The following is a 23,930-nucleotide window of genomic DNA, read 5'->3' on the forward strand; positions in this document are numbered from 1 at the left end:
GAGTGTGAGTAAAGCTCTAAAAACACTAAATCCTACATCTCCCATAATGCAACTCAACAGCATTTTGCTGAATCATCCATTTCAGTTTTTTTTTTTGGGGGGTGGGGGGGTGGGGTGGGGGTGGGACAGGAGATGCAGGGGAATGACACGGCCCACCCGGCCAGGAGTCGAACCAGAGACCAGCTGATCAGGGCGCTCATTCCCATGTGCTGTCAGGGCGCCACTGAATCCTCCGTTTCTGGTAAATGCACATGTTTTTCCATGTTTGTCACAGGATGACATCACTATGACATCATCAGGGACCCCTTATGGAAGATTATCTCATAAAATAAGATTATCTCATTATGTCAGTCAAGAATGAACTTTAATATTTTTAATTTTGTGTTGATGGAACCAGGGTTTTTGTAAAACCAGGCAGTGGTTGACTCCATTATTAGTTTTATAATGCTATTTTGTGATAACATACTACTACTCACTATTTTGTGTGAGATGCCCGCAGAGGCAGCATGCCTGCCACCTACAGAGTGTCAAACTGCACTGCATGTCACCTGGAAGGAGGACAAACTACCTTTTCCTGCTGAATTTGTTCTCAGAACTGCAAAGGTGGCATCATGTCTGCTTATGTAAAGACTTTTTTCCATTAGTAAAAACTGCTACTGTAAAGCTGAAAGGCCTCTTAGAATTGTGTCTTTTCCAGATACTGTTTATTTTGCATCCACACTTAAATTTGGAAACTCTTCCTCATGTTGGTCAAAAGCATAATTTATTTATTTTTTGAAAAACAATTCATTTCTTTAAAAATGTATTTTTACATCTTTCCCCCCCCCCAATATACCTTTCCATATTCCAGAACATTTATATTTATTTATTAATTTAAATTGATCAACAATCAGGGAATTTGATGTCAGGACTTTACACACTCCATACAGTAGGTGGCAGCAGAGATCTTCTATGGTGGTTTTGCGATTCGCCAATTAACACAAAGAAGAAGACTGCGGGGGCCCGTGCACTGTTGTGATGAGCTGTACAGAGTTAGAGACGTGGGAATTTCTAGCTATTTAGTGAAAGTGTATATTCAGAACAGACATGGACGTGGCGCTGTATCTGGTAGCTGCTGCTATCCTCATCGTCCTGATTTTGTTCGTGCTGAAGGTGCGGAGGAAAACACAGGAAGGTAAGGAGCCGCAGAGCGTTGGTTTGACGCAGCTAAGCTAATGCTAACTGTTAGCGTAGCGTTTTTAAAACCCGCCTAAACCTTTTCGACACGGTGTTAGGTTTTTGCCACTATAGTAAATATGTCGGTCGTGACGGGAAACAGCGAAGATTAAAGCTGTGAACTTTTCAGCTTCAACTCATGTCAACGTCAGCTCACAGCTGTCAAACTACGGAAGCTGCACTGTGCCACATAAACCTGAAATATTCCCATAGCTGCTGGCTGAAGCCACAGTAACTGAATCTCTTTGCTTATTATTTAGATGTTATATTCTGTCTGTTTTGCCAGTGTATCACACTTGGGAAGTTGTTGTTCTTGTATTAAGAGTAGGTAACTGAAAGCCTCATTACAGGCTATGGGTTATGATACGTTTTATACTTAAAGTTGAGGTATTCTGTGGTTACACTCACACATACATACACACATGTCAGGACTGTGCTAATACTGAGTATGAAGAGGCTTTAGATCAGCATTTGAAGCACCTGAACACCTCAACAGAACATTTTTAAACCTACCTTAAGCCATATGAATGGATAGAGGAGAGTCTTATTGTGTTATGGGTAAGGGTGCACCAGTCTCACTCCAGTTTATTGCATAGACAGTAATGACATGTTGTGTGCTCAGCTGATGAGGAGCACCGGCGGGATGTCGTCCGGGCAGCAGGCCCCCCTCAGCCGGTGGCAGAGGATCGGGGAGCTGGTATGCCCCGCAGGAGAAGGAACCTCGCTGCAGTGATGGCCAACAGACGACCACAGAGAGACGCAGTGGAACATGGTAAACACTGTCATATATAGTTGTTTTTTTTTTAAGTAAGTAATAATTACGACTCCATGCATTAGATGTGTCCCAGGAGGCCATTCCAGGATCCTGGAGCTGAAGCAACTAAACGGGAAGTTGTATTAATGACGTGTGCTTTTTCTGCCATGGTAAATGGTAAATGGACTGCACTTATATAGCACTTTTCTACTCATGTCGACCACTCGAAGCGCTTTACACCACAGCACACATTCACCAATTCACACACACATTCATACAGTGCTTGTTCTATCCATATAGAATGCTCTAACACATGCACTCTATGCAAGTCTAGGTTCTCCAAGGTCAAAAATCTAAAAACAGAAATGTAAAATTTGCAGAAGAGGGAAATAATTAGTTGCCCTGCAGACATCTCCACTTGTGATCCTCCTAATGTGTGATGTATAGGACATGTAAGAAGTGTGCTGTTTATTTCAGAGGAGGAACGTGTGGAGGAGGAAGAGCAGGAGCAGCAGAACTTCCAGCCAACAGCAAAAGTTGGAGCTAAGAAGCAGAGGAAGCTGGAGGAGAAACAGGCCAAGAAGGCCCAGAGAGAGGTGAGAGAGACATTCTGATTGGTTAGTGTGTGATTGGTTGAAATTTCAAAATGGCTTCAGTTGAGTTCAGTGTCTGATGAGAGCCCTCACGGTTTAAACTGTGTTTTCTTTTCAGGCGGAGCTGGAGGAGAGGGAGGAGAGGAAGAAGATGCAGGAGCTCAGAGAGCAGGAGAGACGGCAGGAGGAGGAGAAAGAACGGCAGCTGGAGCAGAAACAGGTTACACGCTCAGCACTCATGACTCCCTGTGTGTGTGTGTGTGTGTGTGTGTGTGTGTGTGTGTGGTGTGTGTGTGTGTGTGGCGTGTGTGAGAGGAGACGCTGACGCTCTCGCTTATTTAGGAGGAGGAGGAGCGCCGAGCCAAAGAGGAGCAGGACAGACGGGAGGAGGAGGAGTACCAAAGACTCAAAGCCTCCTTCATCATAGAAGACCAGGGAGTGGAGGAGCAGCTCAGTGAGGACCAGGTCAGATCACTATCAACCACATTAGCCGTTAGCGTTGTTGTCCAGCAGATTATAATATCACCTTCCAAAATATGCTAAATAGCCTAAATAGTCTGTTGTGTGACAAAAGGATAACTCCTGTATTGTTAATTCTGGACCTTGTTTTCCCATATAAATGATTGACAGGGACAGTGTACCTGGCAATCACTACCAGACTCCATTGGCAAAAACAGTATTTTTACAGAGCATAACACAGGAGCTGCTGGAATGCCACTGTCTACATCTGTTCATTACTATGTGTTACTGTGTGACTTTCAGTGGTGGAAGAAGCATTCACGTCTACTGAAGTAGATGTGCCACACCATTACTGGCAAACTAACAGGTGGAAGCAGCTGTGTTTCAGCAGCTCCTGTGTCGACTGTTTTTGTCATTGGAGTCTGGTTGAGAAAAAACAAAAAAAAAAAAAAAAGCCATCATTTGTCCTTATTTATTATTTACACTCAAAAATGTGATCCAGAGTCAAAAATAACAGAGCTATCCCTTTAACATAGAAAACTTTATGATTCAAAAGTTTGGTTTTACCTCTGCTCTTTAACATTTAGCAGGACTCCAGACATATATATATATATATATAATATATATAATAAATGTTTGTGTTCTTTCCTTAGTCACGCAACCTGCTGCAAGAGTTCATCCAGTACATTGAGGTAAGACTGATCTCTACAGACTCCAGCCTGCACTGAAATATATGAATGCAGTGGTTCAGTGGTTTCTCCTCTGTCCTGCAGGACTCCAAGGTGGTTCTCCTGGAGGACCTGGCCTCTCATTTTGGGATGAGGACTCAGGATGCTATCAGCAGACTGCAGGACCTGTTAGCTGAGGGCTCCCTCACAGGTGAGTGTGACCTGTGGCAGGTATGAATGTAGCTCCTCAGAGGAAGGACAGAAACATTAGACGTTCAGATGAAGTCACTGAGCAGCTTTTCTGCTTTCCTGCAGGAGTGATTGACGACCGAGGGAAGTTCATCTCCATCACTCCGGAGGAGCTGGACTCAGTGGCTCAGTTCATCAGACAGAGAGGCAGAGTCTCCATCACAGAGCTGGCTCAGGCCAGTAACTCCCTGATCAATCTGGTGCCAGAGAGCCGCAGCGCAGCCTGATGGACGCCACGACAACAGCTCTCAAGAGACTGCTGAAGAGAAAATCTGAACTCAGATCTGTGTTGGTGATAATCACACACTGCATTGTTTATCTGCTGCTGGCTGGAGTTTGGTGCCAGATCAGATCATGGTTCAGTACCCTTAGTTCACCAGCAGCTGTCAGGCTTCAGATAGACCCGGAATGATGTTTGACTCATCTAAAAGTGAACACACTTTTTAGTGTGTAAGATATTAAGTTAACAAACACATCAACATGGAAATAAGAAAAAAAAATACTTTCCTGTTTTGTCTCATCTTTTCTGTGTTTGCTTGTGTTTATTGTAAAATGACTTTTATGGACAGGCAGAGGAGAAAATGTACTAATTAAAGAGGAAGTCACCAGGAAGATGTGAGCACCAACGTGCCTCTGAACTCATCCACGTTCTTTCTACAAGATGCAGAGGATGCTGCTAGACCTCAGCTTTCCACGTTAAGGACTTAAAGCAAAGAAACAAGAATCTGCCTGCACTTACACAAGGCTTTTCTTAAAATACAAACTTTATTTATAACACATGGAAAACATACAGTGACAAAGTCATTGCTGTAGGCTACAGTTCAGTAAGGTTTCCTGTCCAGCACAGAATCACAGCTCACAAGAGGAACATTTAACCATCAGTTACTCAAAAACATAATATATGTTATATATTGTTGTGTCATTAAAATAATAAAATTGAATGAGAAGACATTTATATTTATGGATTTGGAGCTCAGCCACTTATGCAAGGATTTCTGATCATGTCACAAGAATTAAATAAGTGCTCTGTTATTTCTACATTAATTGGAGTCTGCTGTGGTGTCGCTTTAAATGCTGCTGCTGCACTGAATTATCTCCTTTCCTTTAGTAAAGGAAGGTCAGTGTTTCCTCTGCTTGCACTGAAGCTTCCTTGCTTAACATTTTAACAATCAGCTCTGATCATGGCTGCTGCTGAGACACTTCAGTCATTTCACTCAGTTTAGTTTTGAACGCAGGCCTGGACCCATGTCTCAACACTGTGCAGTACAGTATGATGTAAGAGCAGGAGAGGATGGCGTTTACTTCCTGTTTAGACTTTCACATGTTGGTTCTAAAACCTGGAAGTGAACTAGAATTAGATCATCTCAACAAAGTGCAAATCCAACATGATGTTTGAAATATAACAGGCTGTGCTAAGAGGAGACCACAGTGACAGATGAACTGCTTATGGCCCTTTAAAGTGCACACATTCTGCTTTCCCTGCAGATGATGTGACTTGCGTTGTCAGACAGGCAGGTCATGTGACACTAGCAGCACTCTCTTCATTTACGTCACTATACTGCACTACAGTGGAGCATAGAGGGAGAGGGTGCAGGTTTTCAGGCCAGCCCTTGAAGAGAGAAACGAAGAGGAGAGAGACACTGCATCTTCATATATAATATTCATCACATGAGAGTTTGTAGACTGATGACAGGCACATCAGGCATTTCATTTAAAGTCAGCTCTGTTATGAAATCAGGATGATTTGGTCTCTTATTTCCAGAAAAGTTTTTCAGTTGGTGAAATTAAATTGAAGCCTAAATTAAAGAGTTGGTCTCAGAGGTAGAGTCTGGTTTCAGCTCGATGTCTCCTGGTCTTTATCGTGGACTCTCTGTCCTCTCTGTTTTCCCTCTGTGATCTCCCATGTAGAGGTGGCTCCTCTGTCCTGAAAACACAAGACTTCACAGTTGATATCACAGAATGTGCTTCATGGAGCTATTTCTGCAGTCAAACTATGAACCAGTTTGCATTTTGATGTGAGCCAACCCAGCATACCTTTATCAAAACACCCAGTGGCACCAGGTCGTTTCTGAGGGTGTCGCAGGCTTTGAGGAGACGGGTTCTCTGTGGGTCAAGTCCACGTTTTTTGGGGGATCCGGTGCTCGGACCGTCCAGGTGACCGAGCGCGAACGCTCGAACCTCGCTTCTGAAATGGGTCAGCTGCTCCACGACACCCTGAAGACTTCCACAGCTACTCACCGCTTCGGCCTGCTGCACGCGATGACAGGACAGCAGAGAGAGGAAAAGTGTGAGAAACAACTGTTCCCAGTCTGGACTCCATTAAAAACTCTGTGGATATTAATATGGAATTTAAATATAGTTGGAAAAAAACATCTTGCAGCATAATCTGGATTAAAACAACCGCATTTAAGCAAATTCAGTTGTATTTCTACCCTGCACTGTGCATTCTCCAAATCCCATGCACACAGCACACTACTTACAGACTACTGAAGCCACTACTGTATCTGAGCTCATGAATTACATCCAGTCAAGTAAGCTGTGATGATATTACTGGATGAATATATTTGATCAATAATATTAAAGTTCAAAAGAAAAAAATACATCAAAATGTTACATACAGTAAGCAGCTAGTAAATCAGAAATGCTAAACATAAGCTAGCTAGCACCATGTTTATATGTTTATTTTATTCAACACTGATGTTTTTTTGTTGTTCAGTGAAAGAATTTTTAAAATCTGTATTAGTTTGCACATGCCTGCTTATGACAAAACAAAATGGTTTCCCCAAATTTCTAATTCAATACTAATTTGTAAGTCAAGATTTACCAAATTCCCCTAGCTCAACTTCCCCATTGAGAGTTTTGGGAAAGCTTCCGGAAATTTGCCTGAAATTTTCCGCCCTTTTGCAACCCTATTCCCCAGTCACCAGATCTGGATCTAGTAGAACTGCTTTGGGATGTGGTAGAACAGGAGATTCATGAAGTAGTTGAGGCTATTGTGAGAACAAAGGGAGGAACTATTCAGCTACACAATCAAGAACAATTAAAACCAGCCACACAGGGTTCCTTCTTTACCATGGACACACACACTGTAGTTTATCTTGACTCACTCCTACATACACAGTCTTCCAACCAGGTGAAAAATGACAAGAATGTGCAGATGTGTATATTTTAGCCCCAGGTTCTGACCTTACTGTGCAGCAGATCAATCCCAAACAAATCCAGGACATCTCTCAGGTAGCTGACGATCGCTCCAAACACTGCAGGGCTCCGAGCCACTCCGTCAGACTGGGCAGAAACACACCACACACCTTTAGTCTGTTTATATAATCCCAGGTGAGTCTGATGTGCAGTAAGAAATTACCGTAGAAACAGGCTGCAGTTGGCGGTTTCCATGATAAACCAGATTCATCGCAGCGTTGACGGCTCTCGGGGTATCGAAGTCATCCGCCAGAGCTTTCACCACACTGGATTTAGCCTCAGCCAACCTGAAGAAACACAAGCTCTCCCCATCAGCTGAAGCATGACAGTTTCTACAGAGGATTTTTACATGTGAGTTGTGGGAACCCAGCAGAAGATCTGCGGGGAACAAACGCCAAACTAACAGGATGAACACAACACGAACCTCTCCCAGAGAAAAGCTTCCTGTACAGGTGAACACTGCAGCTGACCCTTCATGTAGGCCTCAGCATCATGGATGAAGGTGGAGATGGTTCCCAGAGAGGTCCGAGCCTCTGACATGCTGCTGTCACTGTAGTCTATAGCTGTGGAGGCAGCACAGGAAATCATTAATATTCCTCTGTTCATCACTGAAAACTAACACACAGTCTACATAGTGCTGCATTACTAGTTCATTTTACTTTAACATTACAATTATGGTAGATTTTTTCTGTCTGTAAATGATAAATATTCTAGCTTTTTCACATGGATACAAAATTCGAATTATTTGATTTTCCTACATATCACATTGCACCAAGCAAAACTGCAGAGACAGTCTACAGTCTGGTGAAAACAGACACACATAAAAAAAGAATTATTTCTCCAACCTGATCTGTATTTTGTCAAAAGACAAAACATCCGGAATTCATTGGCAGAGTAAGACTGCAGGAAATCCTGACGGAGGACAAAAGACAGAACTTGAACTTACAATATGGAGGATCCAGGTGTTTATTCTCACTAGTAGGAAAGTGATGAATATTCAGATTGCTGTACCTTGATGGTGATATAGTTCTTTAAAGATTTAGACATTTTCTCTGCACTGCCCTTCAGGTGTAAGTGTCCTAAAAACAGTAACAACCAATCAGTATGGACATCTTGTATCAGAAACAATACAATGGAGAATGTTATAGCACTTATGTTTGTAGGAAACCATATAGCTATGTGTGTCTGCTAGTCTGGTGGAAGTATTATTCAACACATTTAAAAGGTTTTTCACTGGTGTTTCCAGCTGTACTTTAACAGAGTGCTTTAACCCCTCCTGTCTGCCAATACACTGCTAATCTCCTGAAAATAAAAAACAGGTTTTCAGCATATTTTGGTGCTCATATGACAGAAATGCAAACCAGGGTTTCCTAAAAACCACGTCAATAGGCAGAATCCCATTCAGAATTAAAGCTGCTACATGCTACACCCAACACTACTACCTAGGAGGTGTATAAGATGCTGATTATGTTTTAGCAGCAGGTGTAAATGGGTGTTGCTGGGATAGAGGATTTACCTGAGTGGAGGAAGTAGTGTGCCCACTGTCCACACTGGTGATAGGCTTCACTCTGAGCTATCTCATTCTCATGGTGAGGAAAGGCCAGGTCGATACCTCCGGAGTGGATATCCAGCTGACTCCCAAACATACAGCTAAAAGCACCACAGAGACGACAACACTGTGGCGATATCATTACGCAAACAATCTAAAATGATCGATAGACTGCTTTGACAAGTCTGTAAAATGCTTATTTGCTCTCATAATATTAAAAAAAAAAAAAAGCCCAATGACAGACTAACGTAGTATGAGGCTAAATGAAGCAGACAAGTTGTAGCTCCAAACCTAGCGATGGTAGAGCATTCAATATGCCAGCCAGGTCTCCCTCTGCCCCACGGAGACTCCCAGTACGGTTCCTGAGGTTTGGACTGCTTCCACAGGGCAAAATCCCTCGGGTCTCGTTTAATTGAGGTGCCTGGAGAGACATGCAGTTTGTTGTCCATTATCAGTGCTAACATACAGGATGCTCTGGCTGTGTATGGGTCTCAGAAAACCAAATTTCAGAATATTTAATGGGACAAGTAAAACTTGGGGAGAAATCTGATTGACTGGGAAAATAAGAAGACCAACCTTCCCACAGTGATACAGATCTGTCCTCTACACTGTAACAAAATGACTGACACTGACTGAACACACTTACCAGGTTCTCCCTGAGCATCCACAGCTCCAGCAAACCTGCCGTAACGATCACCGATGGACTGAATGTCGAAATACACATCCCCTGCAACCGAAGCAGTTCACAGATGTTGACTCAGACGCCGCACAGACGCAGCCACTACGTCACAAATGAAACAACAACCACAAGTTGTCAGATACTCACCTTCTTTTGTGGCGTACGCATGTCCATTTCCAATGATCCCCTTAATAAACTCGACAATATGGTGCACGTTCTCAGTGACTCTTAAATACACTGCAGGAGGAAGCACCTCAAAAACAAGAATAGAAGATAAAGACATGTTTATAGATAACACATATAGTGTCTCTGATTACATCTGAATGACAGGAACAAAAATCTTTTCATCAAGTTCACTTCAAGACACAGGTTAGAGTTACAGCAGATCTTCCATTTCATATCAGCCTTGAAGGCAGTCAGTAAATTACAAAGTATATGTATGTAACACAAACCTTTAATGACAGCATGTCCTTCTTGAATTCGTCCTCATACATTCTGGCTATGACAGTTGGAGATACATTTTCCTACGAAGGCAAAACACATTTTCTGATTAACCATACCAATACAAAAAATCACTGGTAACTGATTTAACACACTCTTGTGATCTTACCTCCCAACCTCTTTTGATAATTTTGTCATCAATGTCAGTGATCACCATGGCGTGGATGACAGTGATTCCAAACAACCTGGATAAAATCCTCTGCAGGATGTCAAACCTGACATATGAGCTGTGACATATAAGAAGACATGTAAAGATGTGCTAAATCACGTTTACAGTGTTTGGCTCGAACATAAATTATGAGTGTTTATATCTTTACCATGCATGACCCAGGTGGGCATGGTCATACACCGTGGGTCCACAGCTGTACCTGAGAAACAACGCATGTATAACACGGTTACTACGCTGTGAATGTAACGTGGTACTGTGTGTATTACTCATATAACGATACTCCATACCAGGTAGCTACACCTTCTCTTGCCAGAATGAGCGGCTCTTTCTGTTTGGTCAGGCTGTTGTAAGTCTTTACACCCGTGTCAAACCCGCTGGGCCTCACCCATTTCTTCCCTGAAACACCGCAGCAGGACCTGGCTGATGTGACCTGGGCAGAGTTGGCTAACTGAGCTGTACTGAACAGCCCGCGAAGGACTTTTGCCTCCCATAACACCGACCTCACTGTGCGCCTCCACATAGTGAGACCTCGCTGTGTGTGAAGCAGCATACGCGCTCCTAGCTTAGCTTAGCCTAGCCTAGCCTAGCCTCCCGACTCGCACATTAACACAGCAAATAGCTTCCAATGTTAGCAAACAGCACTAGACCACATTAAGTCTTTGATAAACTACGCTAGTAGGTTATTTCACGCTAGTCTGCGTTTCACCATGCGCACTCATGTCACATCCACACTTCTCGCGAGAGTCGGATACCGGAAGTGTTCCTACGTATCATGTGATTTGCCCCTGCTGCTGGCTCTGCCTGAGTAGCTATGTCAAAATAATATTTTTTTGCCCGGACGGTTTTAGAAGAAGCTCGCGTTGTATCCACAGGGAGACTTTACAAGATGCAGAACGTGATAAACACGGTGAAAGGCACGGCGCTCGGAGTGGCCGAGTTTCTCACCCCAGTGTTGAAGGTAAACTTACATTGCATGAGCTAGCTGGTTGATAGGTGGTGGCTAGTATGAGATGTCATAGACACATGAACATACTGTCAGTGCTGTCCAGTACCTTACAGCGGCATGTGTTAGCTAACACTGAGGACGTCAAGGATTATCGACCTGTCATGAATACATTTTGCACAGTTCCGTCAATGCTATACACAACTTCTATTTACAACTGGAAGTTAATGCTAACCCCCTCCACCTGATACAGCTTTTGGTTTTGCTATTAATCACAGGAATCGAAGTTCAAAGAGACTGGAGTCATCACACCAGAGGAGGTGAGAGAGATTTGTTTAAGGACACCTACAAATTTAGCTCATGTGTTTTATTAGCTTCATGTAAACAATTGTTGTTGTCTGTTAATCTATAGCTCATATTTAAATCTGTCTTTTTGTGTTTTAGTTTGTAGCAGCTGGAGATCACTTGGTTCACCATTGCCCCACATGGAAATGGTGAGTGTCCACAGATATATTGTTTCACCATGTTAGAAGCTCCCTGGAAGCATGACTGACGTTTGACTGAGTGAGTCATGAACAAAGAGTCTTTGTGTGTGATTACTAAACCTCTACCACTCATTGATTTTGTTTGTGTTGTCTGTTAATACAAAACCTGTGCTCCACTTTGGGATTAAACACAGTAACAACATAAGGAGCACAAAACACATGGCCTGATTAAATATAATAATGTTTTATGCTTCTGATTCCATCTCCCTTCAGGGCCACTGGAGAAGAGGTCAAGGTGAAACCATATCTGCCCCAGGATAAACAGTTTCTCCTGACACGTAATGGTAAGAGGTGGATTTGCTACTCCTCTTATTTGTGATATTAAACAGCTCCCCCCAGGTCGCCATAAATTAAATTTTTTGCCATTGTCGCCTAGTGCTGCTCATGGTGGATCTGTTGGATCTCTCTCTGTAAATTTTATAAGATAAAGAGTACGGTCTAGACCTGCTCTATATGTACAGAGATAACTTCTGTTGTGAATTGGTGCTATATAAATAAAATTGACCTGACTTGGGTCACTAGTGAAGTCTGTGCCTTTTTACTTCCTCTGTTTTGCGTGTAACGCCGCCTCCCTGTGCTTGTGGTCTTACAGTTCCCTGTTACAAGCGTTGTAAACAGATGGAGTATTCAGACGAGCTGGAAGCCATCATAGAGGAGGATGATGGAGATGGGGGCTGGGTGGACACTTACCACAACTCAGGTTTGATACCACCTCTCAGCATCTATACATGACATACTATATATGTTACACAGTTTGCTTGAAGCAGTGCAACATCATTTGACTGATTCAGAAACCACTTGCTAATCCATTAGATTGAAATGATATTAAATAATAATTAGAAATATTTCTTCATGCTTATGTAGCACCAGTTTTTAGATGTAGAAGAGTAATTGGGAATAAAAATGAAGACATATAGTGGGACCTTAATATATGTCAAGGTACAAGGAGTTTGTAAAGATGATGTGAATGTGTGTCAGCAGGTGTGTTAGGAGTCACAGACGCTGTGCGAGAAATTTCACTGGACAATAATAAGGTATGTTGATTCTAGTCAAATCCAAAAAAATTCCAAATGTACAGTATTCATACCTCTTCACTTTTTGCACAGTTTGTGTCGTAGATTGAATTTTGAATGGATAAAACTCTCAATAACCCATAATGACAAAGTGAAAACATTTTTTTAAAACTGAACTTTGTCATCTACAGACACATTAATTCAGCACCATGTAGATGCATACATAGACAGTCAGTTCATAAAAACATCCAAAAAAAAACAGTGTTTGTTTGTTTCACACTAATGTACAAATGGGTCTCTTTCATCTGAATTCCTTTAGGACAAGAATATGAATGCCACATCTGCAGCATGCTGTGATGATAACGATGACGATGAAGATGATGATGAAGATGGAGAAGCAGCAGATATGGAAGGTATTCTTATCTTAATCAGGTCTTAGCAGTAATGAAGCAGCCATTTTTATCTCCCCTGTTGTGTAACTCACCATATCCTCCATGCTGTCTTTTCAGAATATGAGGAGAGCGGCCTGCTGGAAACAGACGAGGTGGACAGCTTAAAGCTTTGCAGCATGTTTGTTGTGTGATCTAATATCATCAATCATCAATCTAACTACCTGACACTGCTGTCCTGTCTCTAGGCGACTCTGGACACCAGTAAAATGGTAGAAACTAAAGCCAAAGCAGAGCCTGGGAGTGAAGACGCCATCCTCCAGACTAGAACATATGACCTGTACATCACGTATGACAAATACTACCAGACCCCTCGACTCTGGCTGTTTGGATATGATGAAGTATGTAACCAATAATGTTGAGTTGATTTTCCTTTACTCAAAGCTGCAGTATGTAACAAGTGATGTGGTGTCTCTCCCAGGACAGGCAACCACTGACTGTAGAACAGATGTATGAGGACATCAGCCAGGACCACGTGAAGAAGACGGTCACCATCGAGAACCACCCCCACCTCCCCCCACCTGCCATGTGCTCCGTCCACCCCTGCAGGTAAGAAAGACACACACTCATTGAGACTAATCCCTCGGTGACAGGCTTAGTATGAATAATCATGTAAGTGTTGAAAATCAAACTGGTTTATTTCTCTGTAATCTGTATCTGTATTTGCAATGTTGTGATACTTCAAGCAGTGATTCAGCCTCTACTTTCAGACACGCTGAAGTGATGAAAAAGATCATCGAGACTGTGGCCGAGGGGGGAGGAGAGCTGGGCGTGCATATGTATCCTTTCATAGTAATGACCTACATTGTTGCAGCGCTAATAACATCAGTATGAGTGTGGTAAGTAACTTTGCAGCCTCTAGGTGTCACTGTTGCAGCTTTAATTCACATTCTCACCACATCCCCTGCTGCTCACTAGTATTCTACCCATCAATCCATTGTGATTTAAATGTATCAACTTCATTTGAAGCTTTTCAGTCTGTCTGCCAGTAATTCTCTTTGAGCAACAACATAATGTCACATCTGCTGTGTTGCTGTGATGTAACTTCCCTGTTAGAACTTCCCTCCATGCCCCTCAGGTGTTTTTTCTTAACTGTGACTCTCAGGTATCTTCTGATTTTCCTCAAGTTTGTTCAGGCTGTCATTCCCACAATAGAATACGACTACACGAGACACTTCACCATGTAGCTTCACCTGTGTACAGCTTCTGCTAAAAACATACGTACGTGGGAAAGATGGGAGATTCTATGTGGTCTGCTCTGATTATAGCTGGTTTGTGGAATGTTTGTGTTACTCTGAGACACTTGCAGTGGGTGCAGGACATGGGGAATGTTCAAGGTATGTGGCTAAACTGTTAAAGGAACAGTCCGACATTTTGGGTGACAGGCTTGTTTTCCATGAAACCCAGAGTCAAATCAGGAGATGGGAGATCAGTTTGCATCCAGCACAGAGATGGATTGAGTCCTGTTTTAATGTTGTACCTTCTTATTGAACCTATAGAAAAATAGAAATGTAAAAACGACACACCTGGATATATTTATAAGTACTCTGCTTGCTAATAACAGTTTGAGTTGAATGTTTTATCTCTGTGCTAGACACACAGAAATGAAACTGACATCTATCTTCTCATTGGACTCAGACAAGGCTGCGCTCCAAATGCTGGACTGTACCTCTGATTTTTCTCTACAGGTTTAATGATGTGACCACAATGTGGTGAACTCTCATAAAGTTCTTAAGAAGATTCTAAAACTCACCCCATTCCACACTGCTTCTCTGCTTCAGATTCAGAAAAATGACTTAACCCTGGTTGTGCAAAGTGTCCGTTCCTTGACTTTGTAGGAATTAAATGGTCTCTGGAAAACAGCCTGTTGTAGACAGTTCCATGTGCACACATTAAAACACATTGTCATCTTTAGTTCATGCCCTGCCTTCAATATGTGGGACACAGAAATGTGTTTTTATGTCAGCAAACAGTTGCAATTGTTAAGACATCCAGTAAACACAGACCAACACAAGCATCAATTGTGATGTGTCCAAATGATGAATGTAAGTCCATTACTCACTTTTAGCCCTGGCTTTGTCCACCAGCCTCCTGAGGGAATATCTGTCTCTTCAGCTGCTAAATGCTCCACTGTGTTCACCAGCTGCTCTCTGACTGTGTCTGTCTGAGCAGGTTGTGGACAGTGGCTCTTTTTCCCCAGTGTGCTCATGCACGGTCTTCACTCATTGTTTCTTGTACAACTACAAATAATATTCAGAAAAAAATATCTCAGCTCTGTGGATTTAGACGGCTTTTGCTGACAAATGTGTGTATCTCGCTAACATCACTTTCTAAAACATCTCTGGACTATTGTACCTGACAGCAGCATTAACAAAAGCTTCTTGACTATTAACAATACTGTTCCCTTGCTTCACAGCAGTGATTATTATTGCTTCCATTCTGATGCACTGTGCAGGAGTCATGGCTGAACTATCAGCTCTTCGTGCCAGTCTGTCTTAAAGCTTCATTCTCTGAATGTGTCGATGGCTCGGCCCCTTTCATGGTTCCTGTAGTTGGTTTATGTGCTTTTTGTGTTTTATTCAGTTTTGGACAGTTTTCTCTCCTCTACAGCTTGTGTCAAAGTTTTTTTTTTTTCAGTCTTGCTTGCATAAGGTGTGACGTATCACTACTTACTTTATGTAAAAGTTGAGCTGTGACCTCAATTTACTGTCACAAGCTTCTCCACAGATATCAATAAATCCCTCAATGAATTTCCAGGCTGTTTTGTTCATAATATTGTGGATTCTAAACATTTGGCTTATATCAATGTCATGTTTCTGACTGCTTACTTAACTAAATAAAATATGAGCTTCAGTGATTCTTGCTTTACTTTCCTTGTTGTCTGTTGGTTGGATAAAATACTCTGTACTTCCTGTTGGTCCAGTGCCCTGATGTAACGTGCTCAGTGGTAACACTTGAACATTTTAAAGTAATGCACATTTATCAATAAAGAGTTTCAGAATTCTATTTGTGTATTCATTAATAACCCTAACCCTACAGAGAAAAAAATACTTTTTTTAATTATCAAACAAAACAAAAAATTATTTTTCTTCCTGGGAGGAGGTGTGTGCTGTTCCGCATTCAGACCAGCTGGTGGCGGTAGCGCACCTACAGCTTCAACGTCACCAGCATCAGAGAAGAAGCGGGGTAGAACGCTGTCAGCCGCGCGTGGAGGTCGCGTTCGTCCAACATGTCTGTTCTGCACCCGACTCTTCTGCTGTGTGTGTACGGCTTCTTCTCTAACCTCCGGCCGTCGGAGCCGTTCCTCACCGCCTACCTGATGGGACCGGACAAGAACCTGACGGAGACACAGGTGAGTTACCTCGCCTGGCTAAAGGTTACTGAGCCGTTAGCACTGACTGCTCACAGGACCCCGTGTCACACAGCTTTTGACGTAATAAACATTTGAGGTGAATTATTATTTTGTTTCTTCTGCACTAACCATTCCCTCACCGGCGGAGTGATACACAGTTTGTGCGACTTGTTTTATAACCTTTATTACATCATTTATGATGCGAGGAAGTTAGTTTTAAGTCAAAATTAACTGAAGTAAATTATTGCTATATTTAATACATTGTTAAACATTTTCGTCTCCTGGCTTTGAGAGAAATGTCACCGTGTAACAAGACTCTGCTGTAGGAGAGGTCACGTGTATCACTCCTCTGGCTGGATGTGAGAGTGAAGCACCTGTTTCTTGGATTTAATGCTCGTAAGTCTTCTCAGCATCGGTCCAAGAGAGTTCACCTTCATGCTGCCTGAGCCAAATAACCATCCCTTAGCTTTATATCTTTGTATTAAATTCTCTACACGCATCTCTTATGTCTCATTTCCATCCATTTGTATCTTAAACTCGTGGACTTCTTAAAGGATGTAGCTATTTGTCACTTACTTGTCGAAAAGAACAGAAAATAGTTCCAACATAAACCTTTATACATAGTATCAGGTGCACTGTTTCTGGATGTTGCTTGTTTTAAGTGCTCATTGAAAGCTGTAACCAACTGCAGTTGTGCTGGGGTGGAGGCAGAAACCTCAAGCGATCTCAAAACCTGGACAAAAGCTCTCACCATGACTGTACTCATATGTGATATCCTTCCACGGCAGGCCAAAGCAGTGGTGTTAGTGTTAATGTGTTTGTTCTTGTTACACCATCACTAGCGCTGCTTGTGTCAGAGCTGGAGTACATTCACACACATTCCTCATTTTGGCCCCGCCCCTGCTATCTGTCTCAATTTCTTTGCCCTTCCACCTTTTCTTAGCATGCAGATGTACTGTTACCACAGCCACCCCTCAGAGAACACTGATGATGTGGATTGCTTCATAATAACAGGACTGTCTATTGTCTGTTCTGTTGAGCTAGGCCCACAACAGGCCCACATGTAGCCTCAGAGAGAATAATCCCCAATGAAAAAGGGTCAGATCCTGTGGAATGTCCAGTTAATCCTTAAATACCTTCATTCAACTTATGAGCAAGCCTGCTAAAATCTTTCCAAAAGAGAGTGATACAGCATTTTTCGCAGTATTTTTGACCATATCAAACAAGACCTTACTATAAGTCAAAGCAGTTTCAGGAAGTGGGTTGTTGGCATGACATGGCATTTTTACTGTCACAAAAGATAAAAATGTATAGAATTAGTGTGGACATAATTTTAAATGCACTAAATGATTAACAATAAGTTATGATATTTACAAAATAAACAGAAAGGCATAAAAATTAAAATACCTCAGTCATACCTTTCTGTGTATGTGTCTGTTTTAGTAAATGGCAATCTTTTAATTTAAGTCTAATTACTGTAAATCTCCCTCTGTTCTCTGCAGGTCGTCAGTGAAATCTATCCAATATGGACGTATTCCTACCTGGTCCTGCTGTTCCCCATCTTCCTGGCCACTGACTACCTCTGTTATAAGCCTGTATTGATCCTTCAAGCTACAAGCTTGGTAGTTACCTATGTCATGCTGCTAAAGGTGCAGGGCATACTGGCCATGCAGTTCCTGGAGTTTTTCTTTGGGCTGGCCACAGCCGCAGAGGTCGCCTACTTCTCTTACATCTATAGTGTGGTTGAGCCGGTGCACTACCAGCGAGTGACAGGCTACTGCCGCAGCATCACCCTGTTCGGATCAGCTGCTGGATCTCTGACCGGTCAGCTTCTGCTCTCCGTGGCCAAAGTTCAGCTGCTCCACCTTGTCATCGTCACTCTGGCGTCAGCCGTCGTGGCCTTTGTTGCTCCCTGGTTTCTACCTATGCCCAAGAGGAGCTTGTTCTTCCACAAGAGCGCGGAGGAGAGGCCAGCGCAGCAGCAGCAGCAGCAGCATCATGGAGAAGGTGGAGGATTCAGAGAGCAAAGTGCCTCTGAACAGCCAGGATGTCTCTACAGTGAGTGACAATCTGCTGTGTTCAGGTCAAACTAGAGTTATGATGCTGAGTTATCTGTTAAAATGTTAATGTATTCTGGTCTAAGGTATCCAGGTCCTCTGAGGCAGAAGCTCGCAGCAGTGGTCTTATGGAGGTATTGCGGAAGCTGTTTGATGATTTCCTGCAGTGCTACAGAAGTGGCCCTCTGCTGGCCTGGTCGCTGTGGTGGGCTCTGGCCACGTGTGGCTACTTCCAGGTCATCAACTACGCTCAAGCACTGTGGGAGAACATCCGTCCATCCCAGGAGTATGAAATCTACAACGGCTATGTAGAGACACTGTCCACACTGTTAGGTGAGGCAGCAGCTGGTCGCCACTTGATGATGTCAACCGTGAAAGCAGTGACCTGAACAGTATTTCTAACAGTTGTTCTGTGCCCCTCTGGTCCACAGGGGCTCTGGCGGCTCTGCTGGTGGGCTACCTGCCTATATGCTGGGCTCTGTGGGGGGAGCTGGCTCTGTGTGTCCTCTCCCTGCTGATGGCTGTGTGTGTGTTCGTCATGGATACACTGAGGCAAATCTGGCTGTGTTACAGCTCATATATCCTCTTCAGAGCGACGTACATGCTGCTCATCACTGTGGCTACGTAAGTACTCGGTTACTACCTGCTTGAACCTGTGAACACACACTTCTGTAGAGTGTGTATCTGGAAAATTTGAGGGCACTTAAAATGTTGAGTTGTCTGGAAAATGTCACAACAGAGGTAAAGGATTAAAGAGATTTACAGCGGGTGTAAGCCATTGTAAGAACTAGATTGGTGAGGCCTTCTAAATACCCCCTGAGACTGTTTGTTACAAACAGCAGCAGTTTTATTTTCATTTAATTTAGACAGAGAGAGAGAGAGGAGCCCACGTTTCACACATGTACAAAATATATAAATATAAATGATAACAAAACACAGCCCAGGACTTATCTCCCTCATGTAAGAACAGCAGAGTCCAGGTGTTTCACTAACATCGAATCTGTATATCAAATGCAGTGCATCATCTGCAATATAACGGGCAATAAAAACAAATGAAACACATATAGAATGGCGTACTCTACCACCTTTCCATCTATTTCAGTTTCTCGCACCACATAATCTAATGGAACAGCTGCTTGAATAGGTATTGGATCTTAGCTAGCACAAGTTAGCAACACTTCCTGTAGTCTTATGAGCATGACTTCCTCCAACTTCAACAGAGGTGGTCTCTGCTGTTAGAAATATTATGAAGCACACTGAATTGTAGTTATATTGTTCTATCTTAAAGGATCCCAGGCTGTGGAAATTGCTGTTTGCCCTTGAATTTGACTAGCTATGAACAGACTTTAGTCAAAACAAGAGAATTAGCCAGTAATCTTAAACTTCCCTTATCAATAGAATTTGACAGGAGACTGGTTCTGTTCACCTTCCCAGGTCTAACATTCTAAATAGCTACAAGAAGGTTTAGCAAGACAGTACCAGACAAACAGATCCCAAATCATTCACGTCATAAAAACGTCAAAAGTCATTTAAAAAGTCATTTAAGGAAGGGTATATTCAGTTTGGAACGAGCTATTGTGAACTGTTTTCTGTTTGGAAGTGTCCTACTGTAAGTGAAGCAGCAGCTTCTATAATTATATTCGAAATGTAATGTCTAAACAAATACATTCTGATTTGAAGCGTGGGAAAATAGTCAAATCACCACCCCCAACAAAAACCAAGCATGAGCCTAAGCAAATAGCAGGGCTGCTGGATGATGAGGGATTATTATGCTCTCCCTCTGTGTTTTGTGCTGTTGAGGCAAGAGGTTGTGGGTGGATTTGGATGTCAGCTTTCTTAACCACTACATCCAAGTGTGTATGATTTCCGTGTTCTTGATGCTATCCATTTCTAATCTGCTGTGTAAGTCATAAAAAGACTCTTCTACGATCTAAGCTTTCCTCATGGTGTTTTCCTGTGGTCTGCCCTCTGACCCATCAGATATCAGATTGCAGCCAGTCTCAGTATGCAGCGGTATGCCTTGGTGTTTGGAGTGAACACCTTCATAGCTCTCCTGCTGCAGTCTCTAATCACTGTGGTGGTTGTGGACTCAGCAGGCCTTGGCCTCGATGTCTTCACTCAGGTAGGAGGAAGCACAACACACACGGAGGCACTTCTGGTGTTTATCATCCACCAGTATCATTTGTAGATTTGATTTGTGGTTGTTTTGTTTCCTTCCCTCAGTTTCTCATATATGGTGGCTACTTTGTGGCCATTTCTGTCGTCTTCCTCCTCGCCGGGCTCTTCAAACTGGCGTCCAGGAGGCGCTCCGAGCAGGAGGCCCTGGCCAACAGCCAAGCAGAAACCGAGTCAGACTCTCCTCCAATCAGTGACACAAGCTCCTGCAGATAAAAGATACTGACATATGACAACACCAAAGTTAAGTGAGCACAATGACTCCACAAAGTGGGCTTCAATAATCTCTTCAGCCACACAGTTCCTTTAATGTGTCAAAGTAAAATGTGACATAGTAGAAGGTAGAGGCTAAAGTAATGACTGCAGGCTGCTCACTGCGTCTTTGCCTACTCTTGTTAAAACACTTGAAAACATTATGGCCACAGGTGCCAGAGGACCTGCAGTCAAAGCTGACATACAACGTAGATAACATCATATTGTTGTTACAGCTAGTGTGTCAGACTTGCTCAGTCAGCACCCATGAAAGACAGGAGTAGTGAGGACAAACGCTGTTTACACACTTTTTAGAATAATGCTAGGCAGGCAGTTTACAGTGGGTTTATTACAACTGATTACATGCTAACTTATTTAATGACAGAAAACATCTAATGAGAGTCCAGACTAAATTATACAGAAAATGTGTATATCCAAAACAATGAGTGAAAAAGGCTGAAAAGCTCTGTAGAGCTGCAGAGATGTTCACACATATGAACAGCTGCTGTCACATTAAATAGTCATTCAATCTGGTGACTTTTAGACTGATCAATACAGCTTTAGAAGACCATACATCACATGATATCTGTCCATTTCACAGCTTCTTAAAACTGATGCCTTAGCCTTGAAGAAGCTAAATAAATACTAAGAATGGTACCTTATTAGTACTGCTACTTGTGTTAAATTTGACACCAGCCAAAATATTTTTATATTTATAATTTAAATGTAATTACATAGATTATGAGTTTAATTCTAATTGATAAGTATTGGTACTGATAAACTGTATCAGCATCAGGCTTATCAATATCTATCTTTACTGAACACAATGCTGTTGAAGCTTGAAATACATTACATCGTTCACCACTGTGGACCGTATGTTTGCTGTTGTAGCTGTGTATATCTATAGAAGATGTTCATTACTGCTAAACGATCTGTTACTGTGTTTGGAGAAGTGCCTAAAAAGGTCAAAAATACCTAGAGATGCTTTCTTTTCTTTTTTCTTTTTAATAGTTGTTGCACAACAGTGGAGCTTTATGGCACAGAGGAATAAGAGGAATAGGTTTGGGCGACACAGTAATTGATTGTAAACGGTGACATTAAAATTTGGCAGTAAAGTAAATTTGCATCGAAATTGGCAAGCTGTCAATATTTTTTCAGTGTCACTGGTTTTCTGTTTCAGATTTCTGTCACTGTTTTGGTGCAGAGAGGAAGGGCTTGTAGGGAGGGGCAGTGAGTTCATGACCCACAGCTCACTGGAAAACCACTGCCCTTCACCTTCAGTGACAGAGAGTGGTGTCAGTTTTATGTATTGTTGCTGGTGCAATGTCAGTATGACCATCAACAGATCTTTCAAACTATACCAAAACAGTGACAGAAAGTTGAAACTGAGAACTAGTGACATTTAAAAAGTACATCATTAAAAAAATGTCCTTGAAAAAAGATAGACATCAAGAAACACAGATTTAATGTCACTGCCCCATAGAAGATCACCAACTTACATTTTAAGTGATAGAAGTGATTATTATTGTCTGACATCAACCAAATTAATTTGAAAGAAATAACAAACACATATGACCAAATACATGCAGTTGAAAAAGTGTCTGCTTGGTATGGTATGGAATATGACTGTTGCTTTGGAGAGTATACTAGTGTGTGTGCAGAAGTGTGGAGCACTTCAGATAATGCCTGTTTCTTTATACTTGCCAAATGTTACGCACATTTTTACTGCATTTTTTAAACTTAAAAACTACCTAGAGAGCTCTGATCAAAAGACATGTAGTTTGTGTTGGCAGCTAGTGTTAGTGTTAGATTCACATCCTTGTAACTGTTCACTCGTATATAAAATTATACCTTGTTTATTTTGCAGTACAATCACAGTATGAGCTGCATTCATTGTTTGCCTTTTCAGAAAAGGAAACTGTGGTTTGGAAGTGAATCACTTTGATTTCCACAGGAAAAACACGCACAGACACGTTGGAAGTATTGAGTGACTGAATTGTTATTTGCAAATGTGAATTATGTTATTTGCAAATGTGTATCAACAAAAAACCAACCAAATACTTTGTGTAAATGTAAAACAATTTTACATGACAGATGCTCCATGCACACGGATTTAGCAAATTTCAGCACCATCAAATGTCACAAAGGTAATATTAATATGTGAAGAACACTACAATGCGGATCTATTAAAGTGAGTATTTATTCATAAAATTGTTTTACGCTTATTCAAGTTGGATGAAACACATTTGTTACCACTGTTAAGACTAATTTCTCTTTCTCTTTTTTTTAAAATAACCGTTACATTATTACAGTTATATGAATGACCTACGTATGTCTTCTTTCACAATCTGTCCAGTCTTAGCAAATGCATTTTAAACACTGGGCTTTTGCTGTGCCTCTCCTCTTTTTCCCATGAAGATTCCCAAGCTATCATTTAATCAACTGTATTCATTTCCTTTGACACTGGTGGAGGTGGTCACCTGTTTAGCCGGGGGGGAGGGGGCTGCCTCAGGAATGTCATGTATTGTGTGAGACCTCAACTTGCTCTTTGAAAGATTTGTGTGACTGTGTTCATTCTGTATTTCCATTTAAACCTTTGCACTATTTTTAAATGTGATCATCTCTGAGTGTGTGAAATGGGTGTGTGGTTATTGTTACCTGCAAAAAGGCACGTTGTGATGGACTATCCACACAGACATGCTCTCTCTATGCAATACCTATCACAAATAAATGAACGTTTTTATGTGTATTTTCATCGATCTACATAATTGGTCAACAAATGTTTTCTGCTGCCTACAAACCATTCCAGCTCAGCTAGAGACAAGTTGGACTGTGGAAAAACAGTGGTGGTACTTTCTTTGTCTGGGAAACATTCAGCTGCTTCCAAGTAGTTAAACAAGTAAAGCCACACAGTGATTTTTCACCAAGGGTGCCACTAAGTCTTGGCCCCTCACCGCACCTCTGAGCACAGTAGAGATAAACACTGCCATGTTCCTGTCCTAGTTCTGCACCCTTCAGAATCACTTAGCACTCTACCTCCCAACAGCAGCTCTGGACTGTGACATTTGCCACATTACTTCTCCTAATGAGGTACAACTGGGTTCAGACAA

At 42.1% G+C, this 23,930-nt stretch overlaps 4 protein-coding genes across 6 annotated transcripts; 3 read left to right on the forward strand and 1 right to left on the reverse strand.

Moving 5' to 3' along the window:
- The first annotated feature begins 964 nt into the window (after positions 1-964).
- On the forward strand, positions 965-4,440 carry LOC108902557 (DDRGK domain-containing protein 1). Its single transcript, XM_018704480.2, has 8 exons — positions 965-1,174; positions 1,838-1,987; positions 2,447-2,565; positions 2,681-2,782; positions 2,905-3,027; positions 3,675-3,713; positions 3,795-3,900; positions 4,005-4,440. Exons 1-8 carry the CDS (start codon positions 1,087-1,089, stop codon positions 4,163-4,165), a joined length of 888 nt encoding a protein of 295 aa, XP_018559996.1. The 5' UTR covers positions 965-1,086; the 3' UTR covers positions 4,166-4,440.
- Positions 4,350-10,741, reverse strand: cars2 (cysteinyl-tRNA synthetase 2, mitochondrial). Of its 2 annotated transcripts, none has more exons than XM_051066069.1 (15): positions 10,322-10,741; positions 10,183-10,233; positions 9,975-10,092; positions 9,817-9,888; positions 9,512-9,617; positions 9,332-9,412; positions 8,977-9,106; positions 8,653-8,786; positions 8,148-8,215; positions 7,982-8,048; positions 7,561-7,699; positions 7,300-7,423; positions 7,125-7,223; positions 5,973-6,185; positions 4,350-5,862 (listed from the first exon to the last, which is right to left on the reverse strand). In XM_051066069.1, exons 1-15 carry the CDS (start codon positions 10,582-10,584, stop codon positions 5,773-5,775), a joined length of 1,755 nt encoding a protein of 584 aa, XP_050922026.1. In that variant the 5' UTR covers positions 10,585-10,741; the 3' UTR covers positions 4,350-5,772. The 2 variants fall into 2 exon arrangements, with proteins under 2 accessions (XP_050922026.1, XP_018559992.1); XM_018704476.2 differs by having other exon boundaries at positions 5,973-6,188.
- A 35-nt stretch (positions 10,742-10,776) lies between these two features.
- On the forward strand, positions 10,777-15,990 carry atg3 (autophagy related 3). Of its 2 annotated transcripts, none has more exons than XM_018704478.2 (12): positions 10,777-10,992; positions 11,256-11,297; positions 11,422-11,471; positions 11,736-11,806; positions 12,115-12,222; positions 12,501-12,556; positions 12,855-12,948; positions 13,045-13,079; positions 13,173-13,325; positions 13,406-13,533; positions 13,695-13,763; positions 14,090-15,990. In XM_018704478.2, the coding sequence occupies exons 1-12, from the start codon at positions 10,921-10,923 to the stop codon at positions 14,169-14,171; spliced, it is 960 nt and encodes a 319-aa protein (XP_018559994.1). In that variant the 5' UTR covers positions 10,777-10,920; the 3' UTR covers positions 14,172-15,990. The 2 variants fall into 2 exon arrangements, with proteins under 2 accessions (XP_018559994.1, XP_018559995.1); XM_018704479.2 differs by having other exon boundaries at positions 10,778-10,992; positions 12,504-12,556.
- Positions 15,991-16,076: 86 nt separating this feature from the next.
- LOC108902554 (thiamine transporter 1-like) lies at positions 16,077-23,569 on the forward strand. The gene is given in 7 exon segments (XM_018704477.2): positions 16,077-16,336; positions 17,839-18,290; positions 18,292-18,394; positions 18,480-18,726; positions 18,825-19,017; positions 20,374-20,515; positions 20,617-23,569. Coding segments are annotated over 7 exon segments (1,428 nt in total). The 5' UTR covers positions 16,077-16,213; the 3' UTR covers positions 20,785-23,569.
- The last annotated feature ends 361 nt before the right edge of the window (positions 23,570-23,930 follow it).

The sequence above is a fragment of the Lates calcarifer genome, linkage group LG7_2, assembly GCF_001640805.2.
Source record: "Lates calcarifer isolate ASB-BC8 linkage group LG7_2, TLL_Latcal_v3, whole genome shotgun sequence".
NCBI lineage: Eukaryota > Metazoa > Chordata > Actinopteri > Centropomidae > Lates > Lates calcarifer.